Source organism: Muscardinus avellanarius, assembly GCF_963383645.1.
Source record: "Muscardinus avellanarius genome assembly, chromosome: 7".
Taxonomy (NCBI): domain Eukaryota; kingdom Metazoa; phylum Chordata; class Mammalia; order Rodentia; family Gliridae; genus Muscardinus; species Muscardinus avellanarius.
Window position 1 is genome coordinate 111,353,373 of NC_137793.1, and position 16,206 is coordinate 111,369,578.

Sequence of the window (16,206 nt, forward strand, 5' to 3'; positions counted from 1 at the left end):
CTGGCTCAAATCAATCTCACTGCTTTAATTTGCATTCTCTTGGAATCCAGACAGGCAGAATGGTTTTAATGTTATTAGACATTCTGAGGATTATCTACTGGGATATAAACATCTCAAATAGATATCCATTTGTATTTCCTTCCCTTTCAAGTGTTTTCTAGCATTTAACTCTTTATCTAAAATTTACTTTGATGTATGGTAAAAGTGAAGATAAGTTTTTAAAAGCTTTCCCAAATCTTTACCCAGCTACTCTACTACCACTTGCTAAATATTTGTATATTTTCTTTAATATGTAATCAAACTCTAATTGTATTGGGGTTTCTTTTTGGCCTATCTATTCTAGTTCAATTACCAATCTGTTAATTTTATTAATACTATATTTGATCAATCCTATGACTTTATAATAAGTGGCATATCAAAACCTAGTAAGTCAAGATTATTCATTATTTTTTTTTTAAAAACTTCATAGCTGTCTACATTTTTCCCCCCAGTACTGGGGATTGAACCCTGGGGCATCCTACCACTGAGCTATACCCCCAGCCCTATTTTTTATTCTCTATTTTGAAACAGGGACTCACTAAGTTGCTAAGGCTGACCGTGAACTGCGATCCTATCTCAGCCTCCCAAGTACTGGGATTACAAGCGTGCACCACCACGCTCAGCTTTGTCTACATTCTGTCCTACTTATCATCCTACCTACCCCAGCACTATTTTATTTTTTATTTTGAAAGAGGATCTCACTAAGGTGTGGAGGTCCTAAGTAGCTGAGGCTGGCTATGAACCTGTGGTCCTCTTGTCTCAGACTCCCAGGTACTGGGATGATAAGCATGCACCATATATAAAATGCACCATATATAAAATGCACCTTGGCGTCATTTTATATATCTTAAAAATTATTTCACTAAGAAAGACCCCACTGGGGCGTTGACTGAAGAGGAACAAGTTCTACCCATTAACCGTCTAGTCCATTTAATAAGCAAAGTATCCCATGACTGCAGTGGGCCTTCATACTCAACCTGTCGCTCCAGAGGGCAAAGCACCATGAGGATGAGGGCAGGGACCTTGGCCCAGGACAAGCTCTGTGACCTTGGCCTGGTGCCTACCCGCCCCTCTCAATTCTGTCCATAGAATCGATACAGTCATTCCTATGGCAATAGCAATACTCTCTCATAATCAAACTTAAAAATATTTAGCTCTCAAGTTTAATGCTGTCTACCAAAAAAGTATTTTTACTTTTTTTTTTTTTTTTGGTGGTACTGGGGTTCCTGGAAACCCTTCTACCTCCGGGCTACACTCCCAGACTTATTTTTTATATTTTTATGTGGAAACAGGGTTTCTTAAACCAGAGAGGCTGGCTTTGAACCTGTGCGATTCTCTTGTTTCTACCTCCCAAGTACAGGGATTACAAGCGTAAGCCACCACACTGGGCCCAAAAAAGTACTTTTAAGAAAGAATATAAGCTGGAGCATGGTGACAAAGGCCTGTAATCCCAGTGCTTGGGAGGTTGAAGCAGGAGGATTGCACGTTCAAGGACAGCCTCGGCAATGTAGTGAGACTCGCAGCAACCTAGTTAGATCCTGTTTCAAAACAAAAAATATAAATAGGTCATGGGTTGTAGCTAGGAGACAGGAGGGCCCTGGTGGGTTCAATCTCGTGTGTGTGTGTGTGTATGTGTGTGTGTGTATGTGTGTGTGTGTATGTGTGTGTGTGTGTTCACACACACAGGAAGAAGGAAGGAAGGGAGGAATCAATGGTAATATAATTGGCAATGGTAAATATCTCCAATATCTAAACCAATTGTGTCAGAAGCACAGAGATTTTTTTTTCAGTCTCCCACCTCCCACACACACACTTACACACTGATACATAATAAGTGATTAAATGATTAAATGATTGTGGGTGATTAAATGAATGATGGTTCTCCTAGCTCTAATATTCCAGGGCGGTAAGGCCTTCCCCACATTCCTTCAAATGGCCAGGAAGACTTACAGACTCCATGAGAGAAATGGAGGGAAAGCGAGACTTCTTGGGTCCTTGCCAAGCCTCTGCACGTGCCCAGGGAAGAAGGTGTGCAGGGAGAAAGTCAGGCTGCTTTATGAAGCCAACACGATTAACCACTGAAGACCCAGAGTCTTAGCTCAGAGAGTCCTGACTTACAAGCACCAATAAAATGCTTTCATCTCTTCTTAAGTGAAAAACAGCTCACAAAGATACTAATGCTGTTCAAGATATTTACACACATGTGTTCATAGCAGCATTACCCACAACAGCCAAAAGGTGAGTTGGGAGCAAAGCAAATGGCAAATGTCCACTGAGAGGGAAGGAAGGAAGGAGGGAGGGAGGGAGGGAGGGAGGGAGGGAGAGACAGAGACAGAGACAGAGACAGAGAGAGAGAGAGAGAGAGAGAGAGAGAGAGCGCACACACAAGAGTGAGCGCGCGCAAAATGTGATATAACCACGCAATGGAATATTGCTGTCATAAAACGGAATGAAGTGCTGGTGCTTACTGTCATTTGGATGAACTCTGAAGACTCTGTAAATGAGAGAAGCCAGCACAAGAGGACAAATACTGCACGGCTCCACTTATACGGGGTACTTAGTAGTCAGATTCATAGAGACAGAAAGTAGCATGGTGGTTGCCAGGCGCTGGGGGAGGAGGAATGGAGAGTTATTGTTTAATGGTTTAAACAAAACAATTTCAACTTTGGAAGATAAAAGTTCTGGAGATGGATGCTGGTGATAGTTGTACAACAGTGTGAATATAGTTAATTCCATTCAACTGTGCACTTAAAATAGGGAAGACGGAGGGGCACAGTGGCTTACACTTGTAATCCCAGTACGTGTGAGGCTGAGACAGGAGGATCACAGGGGCTAGTATATATATCTATAGAACCATGGGGCTGGTAGAGCTGGTTAGATTAATTTGCAAATAGTTTCTTTTTTGCCTATAGTACCACGGAGAGGGTGTGGTGGTACACACCTGTAATCCCAGTACTTGGGAGACAGAAGGATCTCAGGTTCAAGGCTAGCCTCTACAACTTATAACTCTCAGCAACCTAGTGAGATCCTGTTTTAAAATTAAAAAATCAGAAATGACTGGGGGTAGCCGGGCGTGGTGGCGCACGCTTGTAATCCCCGCACTTGGGAGGCTGAGACAGGAGGATCACAAGGGTTCGAACCCAGCCTCAGCTACTTAGAGAGGCTCTCAGCAACTCAGTGAGACAATGTTTCCAAATAAAATATAAAAAAGGTCTGGGAGTATAGCCCAGAGGTAGAAAGCCCCTGGGTTCCACCCCAGTACTATGTTATGTGATATGCTTTGACTGTGTCCAAGGTTCACACACTGAAATTTAATTCCCAGTATGACAGTGTTGGGAGGCGGAACCCTTAGGAAGTGATTATATCACGTTCCCGGGGTCAGTGTCACCATCAGGAGCCGTTTCCTTGCCTTGCTCTGGCAGTGGGCTCGCTATGCAGGACTGGCTCTCCCCCACTCACGTCCCCTGCCCTCTGCCTCCTGCCACGGATGGCGCAGCAAGAAAGCCCTCACCAGCCCCTTCATGTACTTCCTACCTTCCAGAAATGTAAAAATATAATTTTTGTGTGTGTGACACTGGGGATGGAACCCAGAGGCATTCCACCTCCAAGCTATACCCCAGTCTTATTTTTTATCCTTTATTTTGAAACAGGGTCACTGAGTTGCAAAGGGCCCAAGTAGTTGAGGACGTCCTCGAACTGTGATCCTCCTATTTCAGCTTCCTGAATGCTGGGATTACAAGCGTGCTTAGCAAGGCCTTTACAACTCAGTGAGACCCTATTTCAAAAATTAAAAAAAGACTGAAAATTAGGTCTGGGGTTATAGCTCTGAAGTATAATACCCCTTGGGTTCCATCCCTGGTACCGCCAAAAAAAAAAAAAAAAAAAGACATTAATGTATATTATACTACATTTTCTTTCTTTTTTTTTTTTTGTGGTACTGGGGTTGGAACCCTGGGGCTTTCTACCTCCGGGCTATACTCCCAGACCTATTTTATATTTTATTTGGAAACAGGGTCTCACTAAGTTGCTGATAGCCTAAGTAGCTGAGGCTGGCTTTGAACCTGCGCGATCCTCCTGTCTCAGCCTCCCAAGCGCAGGGATTACAAGCGTGTGCCACCACGCCCGGCTTATTATTAGATATACTACATTTTCCTAAAAAGTTACTAATGCCATTTAGAGATGCTTTCTAGAGATCCAGGGCAGCGGAAGGCATGGTGGTTCCTGGTGAAGCGCACAGAACCTCCCCATCCCTTTCCCCAGAGCTCACCCTAGGCATCTCCTCCATCCAGCTGTGCATCTGGATCCTTTATAATACCCTGGGGCAAGCAGTCGGCAGGGCTGCACCAGCAGCTTCTAGGGCAAGAACCCCATCACACCTGAGAGTGCTAGGTCTTCCGCTACCTCCTCTTCACCGGGGCTACTGATTTCCACAGGGCAACAGTCAGGTCCACCTGGCTCCTATGGCGTAAACCCAAGACTTTCTGATTGCTTTTCCAGAAGACCTGGCCTCAGTCCTGTGCCCACTCCAGACAGATGTCACTCTCCTGAACTGTTCTTCCTGTGAGGTTTTGGGGATGCATTCTTGGCCTTGTTTCCCGTTATTAACATAGAACGAAAACATAACCTACTGGGGAAAAATGTTTCCAAATTAGTTGTACCAGAAGGAGGCAAAAGTTCACAGTGCACCCACTTCACGAGCTGATCCTATTAGATGACCCTCAGTTGTGGGAGGGAGGCAGACGCTTGCCTGATGCTGTCCAGCACCTACAGGGGCTCCTGTTGTTTTTCCTGCCAGCTGGCCTCAGTCAGACCTTGCCCTCGCCCTGGGTCCATCAGGCATGTTCCAATAAACTTGAACCTTTAAAGAAAGGAGTTTGCCTTCTGCTCTTTGTCCCGGAAGTTTCCCGTGTAAAAATGCGGATGGAAACAGCCCATGGGCATCTCCCCACTTCATCCACCAACACATCTATGATAGAACGTACCAAGCTAACATACTCCCCGGTATTCTATCAGAACAGAAGTGGAGGATGCTTGCCTCATTCCACACAACAGAAAGGGCCTTTCAAACGCCAGCTACCCCCAAGTAAGGATGACCCCCGAGTTCCCTGGACTTCGGACTGAAAACAGAAACTTTTAAATAGCAATGCCTCAGCCAGGCTGGTGGCCCACGCTTGTAATCCCAGTACTTGGGAGGCTGGGACAGGAAGATCAAAGCTACTTGGTGAGGCCATCTGCAACTTAATGAGACCCTGTCTCAAAATAAAGAACAAAAAATGAGAGAGTAGCTAGGAGGTAGAATGCCCCTGGGTTCGATCTCCAATGCCGGAAAATTAATAATAATAATAATAATAATAATAATAATAATAAATAGATTAGATAGATGGATAGAGATAGCAATGCCTCCGTCCCCACCCGGGGCAAACAGAATTATTATTATTATTATTATTATTATTATTATTATTATTATTGGTGGTACTGGGGTTCCTGGAAGCCCTTCTACCTCCGGGCTACACTCCCAGACCTATTTTCACATTTTTAATTGGAAACAGGGTCTCCTAAGCCAGCACGCGCGGCTGGCTTCGAACCTGCGCGATCCTCCTGTCCCAAGCACGGGGAATACAAGCGTGCGCCACCACGCCCGGCCAAACAGAACTTTTAAATCCTTTCTACCTAACCCTCCTAGGTATATGATGGGAACCGCCTTTCTCGTTGCCATCGTTACCATCGTCACCGCCACTCTAGTGGAGAGAAAGGAGGGATCTGCACGCTCCCCAGGAAGGCTGACAGAGGAATAACCCCCAGGTTTCTGTACTGCGCCACACTGAGTGAACACAGGGGAACAGAAGGCCGAGTGGAACCGAGGGGCGCAGAGCAAGGGAACTGGACGAACTCTCGGTGATGGCGGACGGAAAGGAGGTGGGCAGCGACAGAAATGGAAACGGACCACCGAGCAGGCGCGTCAGCCCGCGAGCCCTTCGCCTTCGTCGTCCTCCCAGATCTCGAGAAATATCGCGAGAGCTTAAAGCCTTCGCGGACCCTCCTTCCTGTAGGCTCGAGCCCCGCCGGCCCCGCCCCCGACGCAGGGCCCCGCCCCGACGCGCCGGACACGCCCCCGACGCGCCGGTCACGCCCCCGACGCAGGGCCCCGCCCTGACCACGCCCCGCTTCCGGCAGTGTCGTAAAGTCGCGGCGCGGTGTCGCTGGCGGCGGACAACATGGCGGCCTCCATGCTGGGCTCGCTGCTGAGGACGTTCCGGCAGGTCAGGCCCGCGCCTTGTCGCCACCCCGTCTCTCGCCCCCGAACCCCACAGCCTGCGGGCGCCCCACGGCCGTGCCACCTGCCCTGCCCGTCGCGGACCAGGCCCGGGGCTTCTCCCTCCACCGAGTCCCCTCGGGCTTGGTCAGGGGCCGCGAGGATGGCCATTGTAAATTCGGTATTCGTTGGCATGAAGCATCCCGGCGTTGAAGGCTGCCAAATTGACTCCTATCTCTAAGAGCCCGTGTGTAGGCAGAGAAGGGGGATCCGAGGGTGCAAAGAGACCCAAAGAGCTGCCAGCCAGGGAGGAGGGAAGCCCGGGGATGTGGTGGCCGCGAAGCAAGAGACGCCTGGATTTTAAGGAGAGACTGGGTAACTGCTGAAGGTGACCAGTCAGTTAAAAGAAGGGCTGAGACCCGGCCCGAGGGGTCAGCAGTGTTAGATGGTTAGGACCGTGACTGTAGCGGTATACACGTGATGGTGTGATGCAGGAGAAACGTCAAGAGAGAAGAGGAGGAAAGGAATCGGAGGCTTCGGAGTATTGACAAGCTTTTGAAGGAGTTTTGTTGTAAAGGCAAGCAAAGAGATCAGTAACTAGAGGGAGAGGTGGGTTGAGAGTTTTTCTTTTAACAGCAGAACTAGCGGCATTATATTAAATGGAAGGACCCTCTAGAATGAGAAAAGATGATATAGGAGAACAGGATGCATGCTGAGGGCAATCCTTTGGGCACACAAGAGGTGATGGGGTCTTGTGTACAGAGAGAGTTTGATCTTAGAAACATAGACAGTTCACCTGTAGCAGTGTTATCCAGTAGAAATATAATGCAAGCCACAGAGGCTTCAAACCCCAGTACTGCAAAAAAAAAAAAAAAAAAAAAAAAAGGACAAAAAGAATAGTAGGGAGAACTGGAGGAAGATGAAGTGAGAGGACCAAGTTGAGGTGTATTGGAATCTTGTGCTTACAGACCATGGAATTCAAGCCTGGTAAGAGGAAGACAAGCGACAAGCGTGAGTGGTGGTGCACACCTGTAATCCCGCTACTTAGGGAGGCTGAGGCCAGGGATCGGATCACAAGTTCAAGGCTAGCCTCAGCAACTTAGTGAGACCCTGTTTCAAATAAATTAAAAATAGCTGGGGCTGTAGCTAAGGTAAAACACCCTTGAGTTCAGTTGCCAGTAACACACACACACCCTGAGAGACAGTGAAAAGACAATGGATGCAAAGCCTCGGGGGGGGGGGGGGATATTGTTGGAGTGTTAGAAGGAACAAGCTAGAAAGAAGTGACAGAGAATAAGACACACAAAACCAAGGTAGCTGCTCCTATGGATAATAAAAAATGTAGGGCCTGGGAGTTAGGCATTAAGAGTGGAGAACATCTAGGCATGGTTGCACACACCTGTAACCCTGGTACATTCTTGGGAGGCTGGGACAGGAGGATTGCAAATTCCCAGCCAGCCTCTGCAACTTAGCCAGGCCCTCTACAACGTTGACTGTTTCCAAATAAAATAATAAAATAGGGCTGGGGTGTGGTGAGGTAGAATGCCCCTGAGTTCAATTCCCAGTACTGCACACACAAAACTGGAGGACAAAAATTACTGAAGTGTATTGAAGAGCTCAAAGAATAGAGGCTAGAGTATGAGTTTATATATATCAAAACCACCAGGAATTCAGAAAAATATCAGAGTGGCCGTGAGCTAGGATTTAAAATCACTGAGAACTGAAAGGGTGTGGCAAGGGCCAGGCAATTGGCAGGTGACTTTAAGGGAGATGGGTGGTCAGAGGTTGGCCCAATGGCATGAAAACCACCTGGGAGCTCTCAGGACATGAGGAGGGTCTGGGAGCTGCAGTGAAGAACAAGAAAGGACCTGCCCAACTCTAGGCCCAGTCATGGGAGGAAATAGATACAGGGGAAGATTCTACTGGAGTGGGAAAGTGAAGGTGCTCCTGAGTGGAGGGCAGGACAGTAGAATGAACACATCTTCACCAAAGGCACTGGGAGGAATGTGGACAGGGACATAAGACCTTCACAGAAGAATGTGGTAGGCCAGGTGATATTTAAAAACGTTGCTTTTATAGTCAGAAAAAAAGTTGAAAGGATTTTTTTTAAATCGAGGGCAGGAGGGTACAGCCCAGTGGCAGAGTGTACATGGCATGTGGGAGCCCTGGGCTCAACCTCCAGGACTTGTTTGGCTTCCAAAGAAAAAAAAAGGGGGGGGGGCTTTTAAGAAACAGAGTGGGATTAGGAAAAGTTTGAAAGAGTTAAAAAAAAATAGATGTTTACTTTTACTTAAATCTTCTTTCAACTTCTCAGGCAAACTAAACCTCTTGTTGCTTCTGAATACTAATTGTTACATTCCACCAGAATGAGTAGTCAGGTTTTAGGATTACATCTTGCTCATTTTGATGTCTGGTTTGTACAAACTGCACCTTCTGTTTCTCTTTCCTCTGCCCACCCTCATCTGTATCAAATTTTGTTAATTTTTGAAGTCTGCTTAAACTCCCCTTCCCGTGACATGTATTTCCAGCAGTTTCCATGGTATACATTTGTCACTCTTGTGCCGAATTGGTATTTAAATTCCATCCATACGTATTTATAAAAGGTGACTACAGAGTCATCGAGGGGTGTCTACGGAGTAAGCATTGAAGGAGCCTACTTTTTCTTTTGTTAACACATGGGAAAATGGTGGCTTTCAGATTCTTTTCAGCTTTATGTGTGCAGTATATATAAGTATTCTATAAGCAGCACTGAGAGGAAACCATCATTTTAAAAATAGCTGCAGTTTAATTAACGTAGCATTTCCTCTGGTGTGAGACTTACATTTAGAGCAGCCTGTATGCCCTGCGCTTGCTCTGTCAGTAAGAACTCTAAACTATCATCATGTAAATGGCGACAGTAAAGAGCCTACCATGTTATTACTGACGAGTGCAAAGTGGTAACTTCTGAGTGCTCTCGGGCCCAGAAATCGTTTCCAAGAATTTATTCTGGAAGCTGGGATACAGCTCAGTGTTGAGCACTTGCCTCGCATGCGTGACACCCTCAGTTTGATTCCCAGCACCACAGGGAGAAAATAGATTTAAAAAATTATTCAGAGCCGGGCGTGGTGGCGCACGCTTGTCATCCCCGCGCTTGGGAGGCAGAGACAGGAGGATCGCGCAGGTTCGAAGCCAGCCGCGCGCGCTGGCTTAGGAGACCCTGTTTCCAAATAAAAATGTAAAAATAGGTCTGGGAGTGTAGCCCGGAGGTAGAAGGGCTTCCAGGAACCCCAGTACCACCAAAAAAAAACAAAACAAAAAGATTCTGCAGATATATATGAATGCACATGAAATGACAACGTAAGACCTCTTCATTGCAGCACTGTAGTTATAAGCGGTGATGAATGTATGTAGTCTGAGTGCCCACCAGTAGGTCGCAGGTTAAATTATGTGCCAGGTGTGGTGGCACATGCCTGTAATCCCAGTACTTGGGAGGTTGAGACAGATGGACTGCAGGTTCAAAGCCAGTCTCAGCAACTTAGCAAGACCCTCTTTCAAATAAAAAATAAAAAGGGGCTGGGGGTGTAGCCTAGAGGTAGGAGGCCCTTGAGTTTCATCTCCAGTACCACCAAAAAAAAAAATAGTAATAATAAATTATGCATGCATTCAGTAGAATGTTATTTAAAGAAAATGAAAAACTGTTTTATGAAAAGAGTGCTGAGATAAAGTGTTAAGTGGAAAAGGTTGAAAACTGGCAGGACTATCTATGTATATTTGTATAGAAAAAAAATCCAGAAGGATCTGTAGGAAACTAGTAATAGTGGATATTGCAGGTGGGTGTTGCTGAGCAAGTGAGAAATGAGGTGAGAGGGAGACTTCACTTTGTCTTTTATAGTGTCTTGAATTTTGAACAGTGTATTTATTAGCCTAATTAAAAGTCAAACAGAATTATATTAAAAACTTCTGAAATATTTTCACCTTTAAACACATTATCAACATGTTGTTACCACTCTGACTACACATACATCCAGACAAGTTATTTGTTGTGAACTAAGAAGAGTTATTTTGAGGGTTTTTTTTGTTTGTTTGTTTTTTGCAGTACTGGGAATGAAACCCAGGGGCATTCTACCGCTGAGCTACACCCCCAGTCCTATTTTTTAGTCTTTATTTTTTTGTAGTACTGGGGTTCCTGGAATCCCTTCTACCTACAGGCTACACTCCCAGACCTATTTTTTATATATATTTTTATTTGGAAACAGGGTCTCTTAAGCCAGCGTGGCTGGCTTCGAACCTGCACTATCCTCCTGTCTCCGCCTCCCAACCGCGGGGATTACAAGCGTGCACCACCACGCCCAGCTATTTTGAGTTATTAAAATCCAAAACAATTTAAACAAAATCCTAGGGGATAAATAATAACTGAAAGAAGATTGGAGGATTAGGGCGCGCCTATAGCGTCTGTGCCCCGTTCTTATCCTTCACGTGTTCCTTGTCTCTCTCTCTTAGGCGGTTCCTTCCTCAGCCTCCGGCCAAGTCCGAGGTTACTACGTAGACTGGAAAATGTTGCGTGATGTGAAGAGGCGAAAAATGGCCTACGAATATGCAGATGAGAGGCTACGGATCAATTCGCTCAGGAAGAATACCATTTTGCCAAAAGATCTTCAGGTCAGCCCGTTGTCCCTTTCTATCACAAAATCATTAACTCACGTCAGATCACTTTTGATAGTGTGTGTGTTACCAGTCTAACTTCTGGAGAATAAGATGAAGTACTCCAGGTGAGCAGAAACAAATGTCAGCCTGGAAATTGACTTTGGTGAGTTTAGGGTTAAAGACGACTCTTCACTCCTAACCAGCCTTCGGCTGTCCTGTCTCCTCCTTGGTTCTTAGCAAGTGCTGGTGAATGGAGGCGACCCAGAAACCAGGAGGTGGTGCTGCTAGTAGCTCTCTGCTCCGTGCTGGTGCAGTCCTGAGCTTTCCTGCCCACCTCTGTGTGCTGAGCTGCCTTCATGTCATGCCCCTCAAGCTGATGAAAGGGTGTCAAGTCTTGCTTGGCTTCCAAAGCACAAGGAAGGTCCTGCATCTAGGCAGTGATAACACTTGCATTGCAGAGCCTGGTCAGAGAGTATAAATCAAACCCAAGGCCCTTGAGCAAGAGCTTAGCTCTTTAGAAAAAATGCTGGGCACTGTGGCCCACACCAATAATCCTAGTACTTCATAGCCTAAGACTAGAGGATTGCATGTTCAAGGCCAGCCTCAGCAACTCAGAACCTGTTTCAAAATAAAAAATATAATAGGATGGGGTTGGGTATGGTGGCACATGCTTGTAATCCCAGTACTTGGGACCCTGAGACAGGATTGTAGGTTCATAGCCAGCTTCAGCTACTTAGTGAGGCCCTCTGCAATTTAGTTAGACACTGTTTCAAAATAAAGAATAAAAAATAGGGCTAGAGTGTAGCTCAGAGGTAGAATGCCCTTGGGTTCAATCCCTAGGACTGTAAAAAATAAATTAAAAAAAATAGGGCTGGGGGTGTAGAACATCCTTAGGGTCAATCCCTAGTCCAAAAAGCCACTTGAGCCGGGCGTGGTGGTGCACACTTCTAATCCCAGCATTTGGGAGGCTGCGACAAGAGGATCGCTTTTCCTTGCCAGCCTCAGGTACTTAGTGAGACCATTTGTGACTTGGTGAGACCCTGTTTCAAAATAAAGAATAAAAAAATAGGGCTAGGAGTGTAGCTCTGAGGTAGAATGCCCCTGGGTTCCATCCCAGTACCACAAAAAGACAAAAAAAGCCATGTATAGAGGTTAGAATAGTATGCAATCTGTTCATTATTATGAATTCTTTGAAATATTGTCCAGATTAAGCCAAATGGACAGAAAACTTAGTTTCCTGGACCACTCTGCTATGGCTGTTACTGTTAAAATGGCATTAAGCCATCTACATTTAGGGAGTAGTAATTGGTCCCTGAGAAACTTGGCTAACAACACCATTGATCATAGTGGCGGAGACTAGAATGATGGCCACCAGGAGCTGGGAAGCCACATGTGGCTGGGGACAGGTTGGTGCATGGCTACGGACTTTTATCACAGGATGAGAAAGTGGTGGGGATCTAAAGTCCAGCATAGCAGCTGCAGTCAGAACTGAACTATATGCTTGGAGCTTGCTAAGAAAGTACCAGGTGTGCTTGCCACGCACAGGAAAGGTAGGCATATGAGATGAAGGCTGTATTAGCTAGCTTTATCATGGTGGTCATTTCAGTGTGTGTGTGTTGATCTTGATGTGCACCTTAAATACATACAAATTTTAATCATAAATTACATCTCAGCAAAGCCGGGAAGTGTTGTCATTACTAATGAAGACCCCCAGAAGAAATGTCTGATATCAGTGCCAGCATAGGAGTGCATGAATTGGGAAGCTAAACGTGGCTCTAGCCCGCTCTGGCTGCACTAGTCAATCTAGCCTTTTCTGCCTTGCCTTTAAGCATGGACTTATCATCCAGAACAAATAAAAGCAGGTGATCTGTGTAGTAATGTTGTGACCTCTCTTAGGATGTGGCTGATGAAGAAATCGCCGCCCTTCCCCGGGACAGCTGTCCTGTTAGGATTAGAAATCGATGTGTTATGACATCTCGTCCCCGCGGCGTGAAGCGGCGCTGGAGGCTCAGCCGGATCGTCTTCCGTCACTTGGCCGACCACGGGCAGCTGTCTGGGGTCCAGCGAGCAATTTGGTAAAAGTCAGCTCCGGGACCCACTAAGTGTGCAGGGAAGCCAGTCCTGCAAGAAGAGACTGTTCTCATAGACAAAACAAGTTTTTACAGGGTTCTGGTATAGCTGTCAGGCACACCTGATGCTGCCCATAGTTACAATACTTAGATGTCAAATGAATGCTTCATTTAGTAAGCTGTCACAGATCTTTGGCTTAATTGATTAAACATACTGTTCCCATATGTGGCATGAGTAGAATAATATTTTCTGTGAAAATGTGCTCTCTGCCTCTCTTTTCCTTCCAGCTTCATCTTTTTGGTCATCACCTCCGGTTTCTGTATTATCCAGAGTGCTATTTCATGGACAGGTATTATAGATGGCTCAGCTGTTGTCAAGTCACTCGCCCATGGCAACGTGACCCTGGCTGGCTTCCTTGTTCTGCAGTTCAGTAAAACTTAAGTTTATTAGAAAAACAAGGCTAGAGGTTAAAGGTGATGATCTGAAGCATCTAAGTCAGATTCCCAAACTTACTTTGCTTACCACCACCTTTCAGAAAAATTACTCCACACACCCTGGAAATTACCTTCTTTAAGGGAATAAACACAGATGCAGTGACATGTTTGCTTGCTTGCTCTCTCTCTTTCTTTTGGTGGTACTGGGGTTCCTGGAGACCTTTCTACCTGCAGGCTACACTCCCAGACCTTTTTTTTTTTTTTTTAATTTGGAAACAGGGTCTCTTAAGCCAGCACAGCTAGCTTCGAATCTGCGCGATCCTCCTGTCTCCGCCTCCCAAGCCTGGGGATTACAAGCGTGTGCCACCAGCCAGCCATGCCTGCATTCTTTATGCATATGTATTCCAATCCAGTATCCCGTGGGGGGGCGGTATCCCCTGCTTTGGAAACCTATAGGGTTAATCTCTGTGTGCCGGCTAAACAAGAGTCACTGTTTGCTTGCTCTACCCTGAAGGGGCTTTTATACAAAATGTGCCTTGTTAAGCCCTTAATAATCTATCCGAAGAAGGAAAGTTTTGTTAGAATATTATGTATTCCCTATCTTAATTTCTAACTGAAATAAGGGTAGCAAAAGGTTGTCTCCTGCAGCGAATGAACAGTGTGCTCAGCCCAGTGATGAGAGGTCTGAAGAGCCTGTTTAGCATCAGAAAACCAAGTGAGGAGGCCAGGGCGAGGAGAGCCGCTGCAGTATGAACAGCGGCACACAAGGGCATCAAATGGTAAGCAATAGGCTAGCACAGGCTGCAACCCAAGCTGTTCAGTAGGATGAAGCAGGAGGATCGCAAGTTCAAGGCCAGCCTGGGCAACTTAGCAAGATCCTGTCTCAAAATAAAAAAGGAGCCAGTGTGGTGGCACATCTGTAATCTCAGTATTAGGAGTCTGAGATAGGACTGCAGGTTTGAGGCCAGCTTGAACAACTTAGCAAGACCTGTCTCAAAATAAATAAAAAGAACTGGGGATATAACTTGGAGGTATATCCACAGTACCAGAAGAGGGGAGAACATTGTATTGGGGTGGACTCAGAATACCCCTGGGTTCAATCCCCAGTACCAGAAAAAAAAAGCTGGGGACATGGCCACGTGTCAGAGCACTCACCTGGGTGCTGGGAGCCTTGGGCTGGTCCCCAGGAGAGCAGGAATCCAGCCGGTGCTTTGCTTTCATCCTAGCTCCTAGGGCTGAGGCAGAAGGATCATAGGAGCCCAGTGGGGGCAACAGAGTGAGACTCCATCTCTAAAAGTATCAGAAATATGAAGCACAAGAAAATAAGGGGCATCATAGGAGGATTTCACATACCATGAGAAGCTAAGAATTTAAGTACCAGGTATTGGAGAGTTATAGCAGAGGAATGGCAGTCAGACAGTTCTACACGTAACCAACAGCTAGCTGAGTGGTATGAGGCACAGGGAAGACAGCCTGTTGGGAAGAAGTCTTTATTCAGAAGTCAAGGGCCTGAATTACATAGCTGTATTAAAGGCTAGGCTTGGGAGGCTGACAGGAGGATTGCAGGTGAGGCCAGACTCTGTAACTTAGTGAGACTTTCAAAATAAAAAGGGCTGGGATTATAGCTCAGAGGTAGAATGCCCCTGGGTTCTATCTCCAATACCAAAAAAAAAAAAAAAGGGTACTTGTATTTGCAAAGGAGAACAGATGTTATTTAGAAAAGAACATTAGGCACGACTTAGATTAGCCATGTAATTTAAGACATAAAGGCGGCTCTGAGGGTTCTTGGTGAGGTCAATGGCAGTTGCAAGACCAGGATAGGAAATTGAACAGGTTTAGAAGCAGGCATTGGAGTTGAGCGTCAGGCAAGCAGCCGGCCATCTGATGGGTTAATCTGCTGTGCAGCTGGTATATAAGCACTGTATCTTTTACATAAAAAATCTAAGCTCCTAATGACATAAGCTAAGCTTATGTAGTTTCAATATACTAATTTTACTAACATCAGTGGTTGCTTTTTAAGATTCCTTCGTGGTTCTCTCCTTAGAACCTATCTCACTAGCAATGAACAATACTTTTATAAAAAAATACTTGAGAGTAAATTGTTTATATTGCTAATTTGATGCACCCGTTATGGTGTGCACGTTTGTGTTCTTTCAAAATTCACGTTGAGTTATTCCCCAGTACAACTGTAAGAGGCAGGGCCTCCGTCGTGGCTGGGTTAGTGCCATCGTAAAACAGCTTGAAGGACGGAGTTCACCCCTTTGGACCTTCCTGCCATGTGTTACTTTAAGGACACCCCATCTCTGAAGCAGAGAGCAAGCCAAACACCAAGTAAGATGGCACTTTTGATCCTGGACTTCCAGCCTCCAGAACTGTGAGAAATATTTATAAACTATGTAGCCTATGGTAGTTTGTTTTATTAATAGTAATGGACCAAGACAACTGCTTTCAAATTTTAGGGTTTTTATTTTCTCATTATGGAGTAAAAAGTCTATTAAAAAAAGTACTACTTTCTTCTCCTTTCCTCTCCATTGGTAGCCATTACTAGTTTGACTTCTTTTTGAAATAGAATGTATCCACATTCCCGACTACTTTGTTACATAAAAGTATACCATGACTTGGCTTTTCCATCACTAACCTGATGATTCTGTCACTACAGACACCCGTTCTTTGTTCTTCTCTCTTCTCCTGGCTACAGTACTCCCTCACCTGATGTGCTCTATATCCTGCTAGTCCCATTAAGTATTTGGGTGTTTCCAATCTGCATTGCAAATTTTTGCCTGTTTT

The 16,206-nt window shown here is 45.5% G+C and overlaps 1 protein-coding gene across 1 annotated transcript; it reads left to right on the top strand.

Annotated features, from left to right (window-relative positions):
• Window positions 1-5,971: 5,971 nt before the first annotated feature.
• MRPS14 (mitochondrial ribosomal protein S14) lies at window positions 5,972-13,087 on the top strand (the record flags this gene model as incomplete). The annotated part of the gene is made up of 4 exons (XM_080698777.1): window positions 5,972-6,162; window positions 6,224-6,299; window positions 10,772-10,930; window positions 12,812-13,087. The coding sequence occupies 4 exons, from the start codon at window positions 5,972-5,974 to the stop codon at window positions 12,992-12,994; spliced, it is 609 nt and encodes a 202-aa protein (XP_080554903.1). The 3' UTR covers window positions 12,995-13,087.
• Between the last annotated feature and the right edge of the window lie 3,119 nt (window positions 13,088-16,206).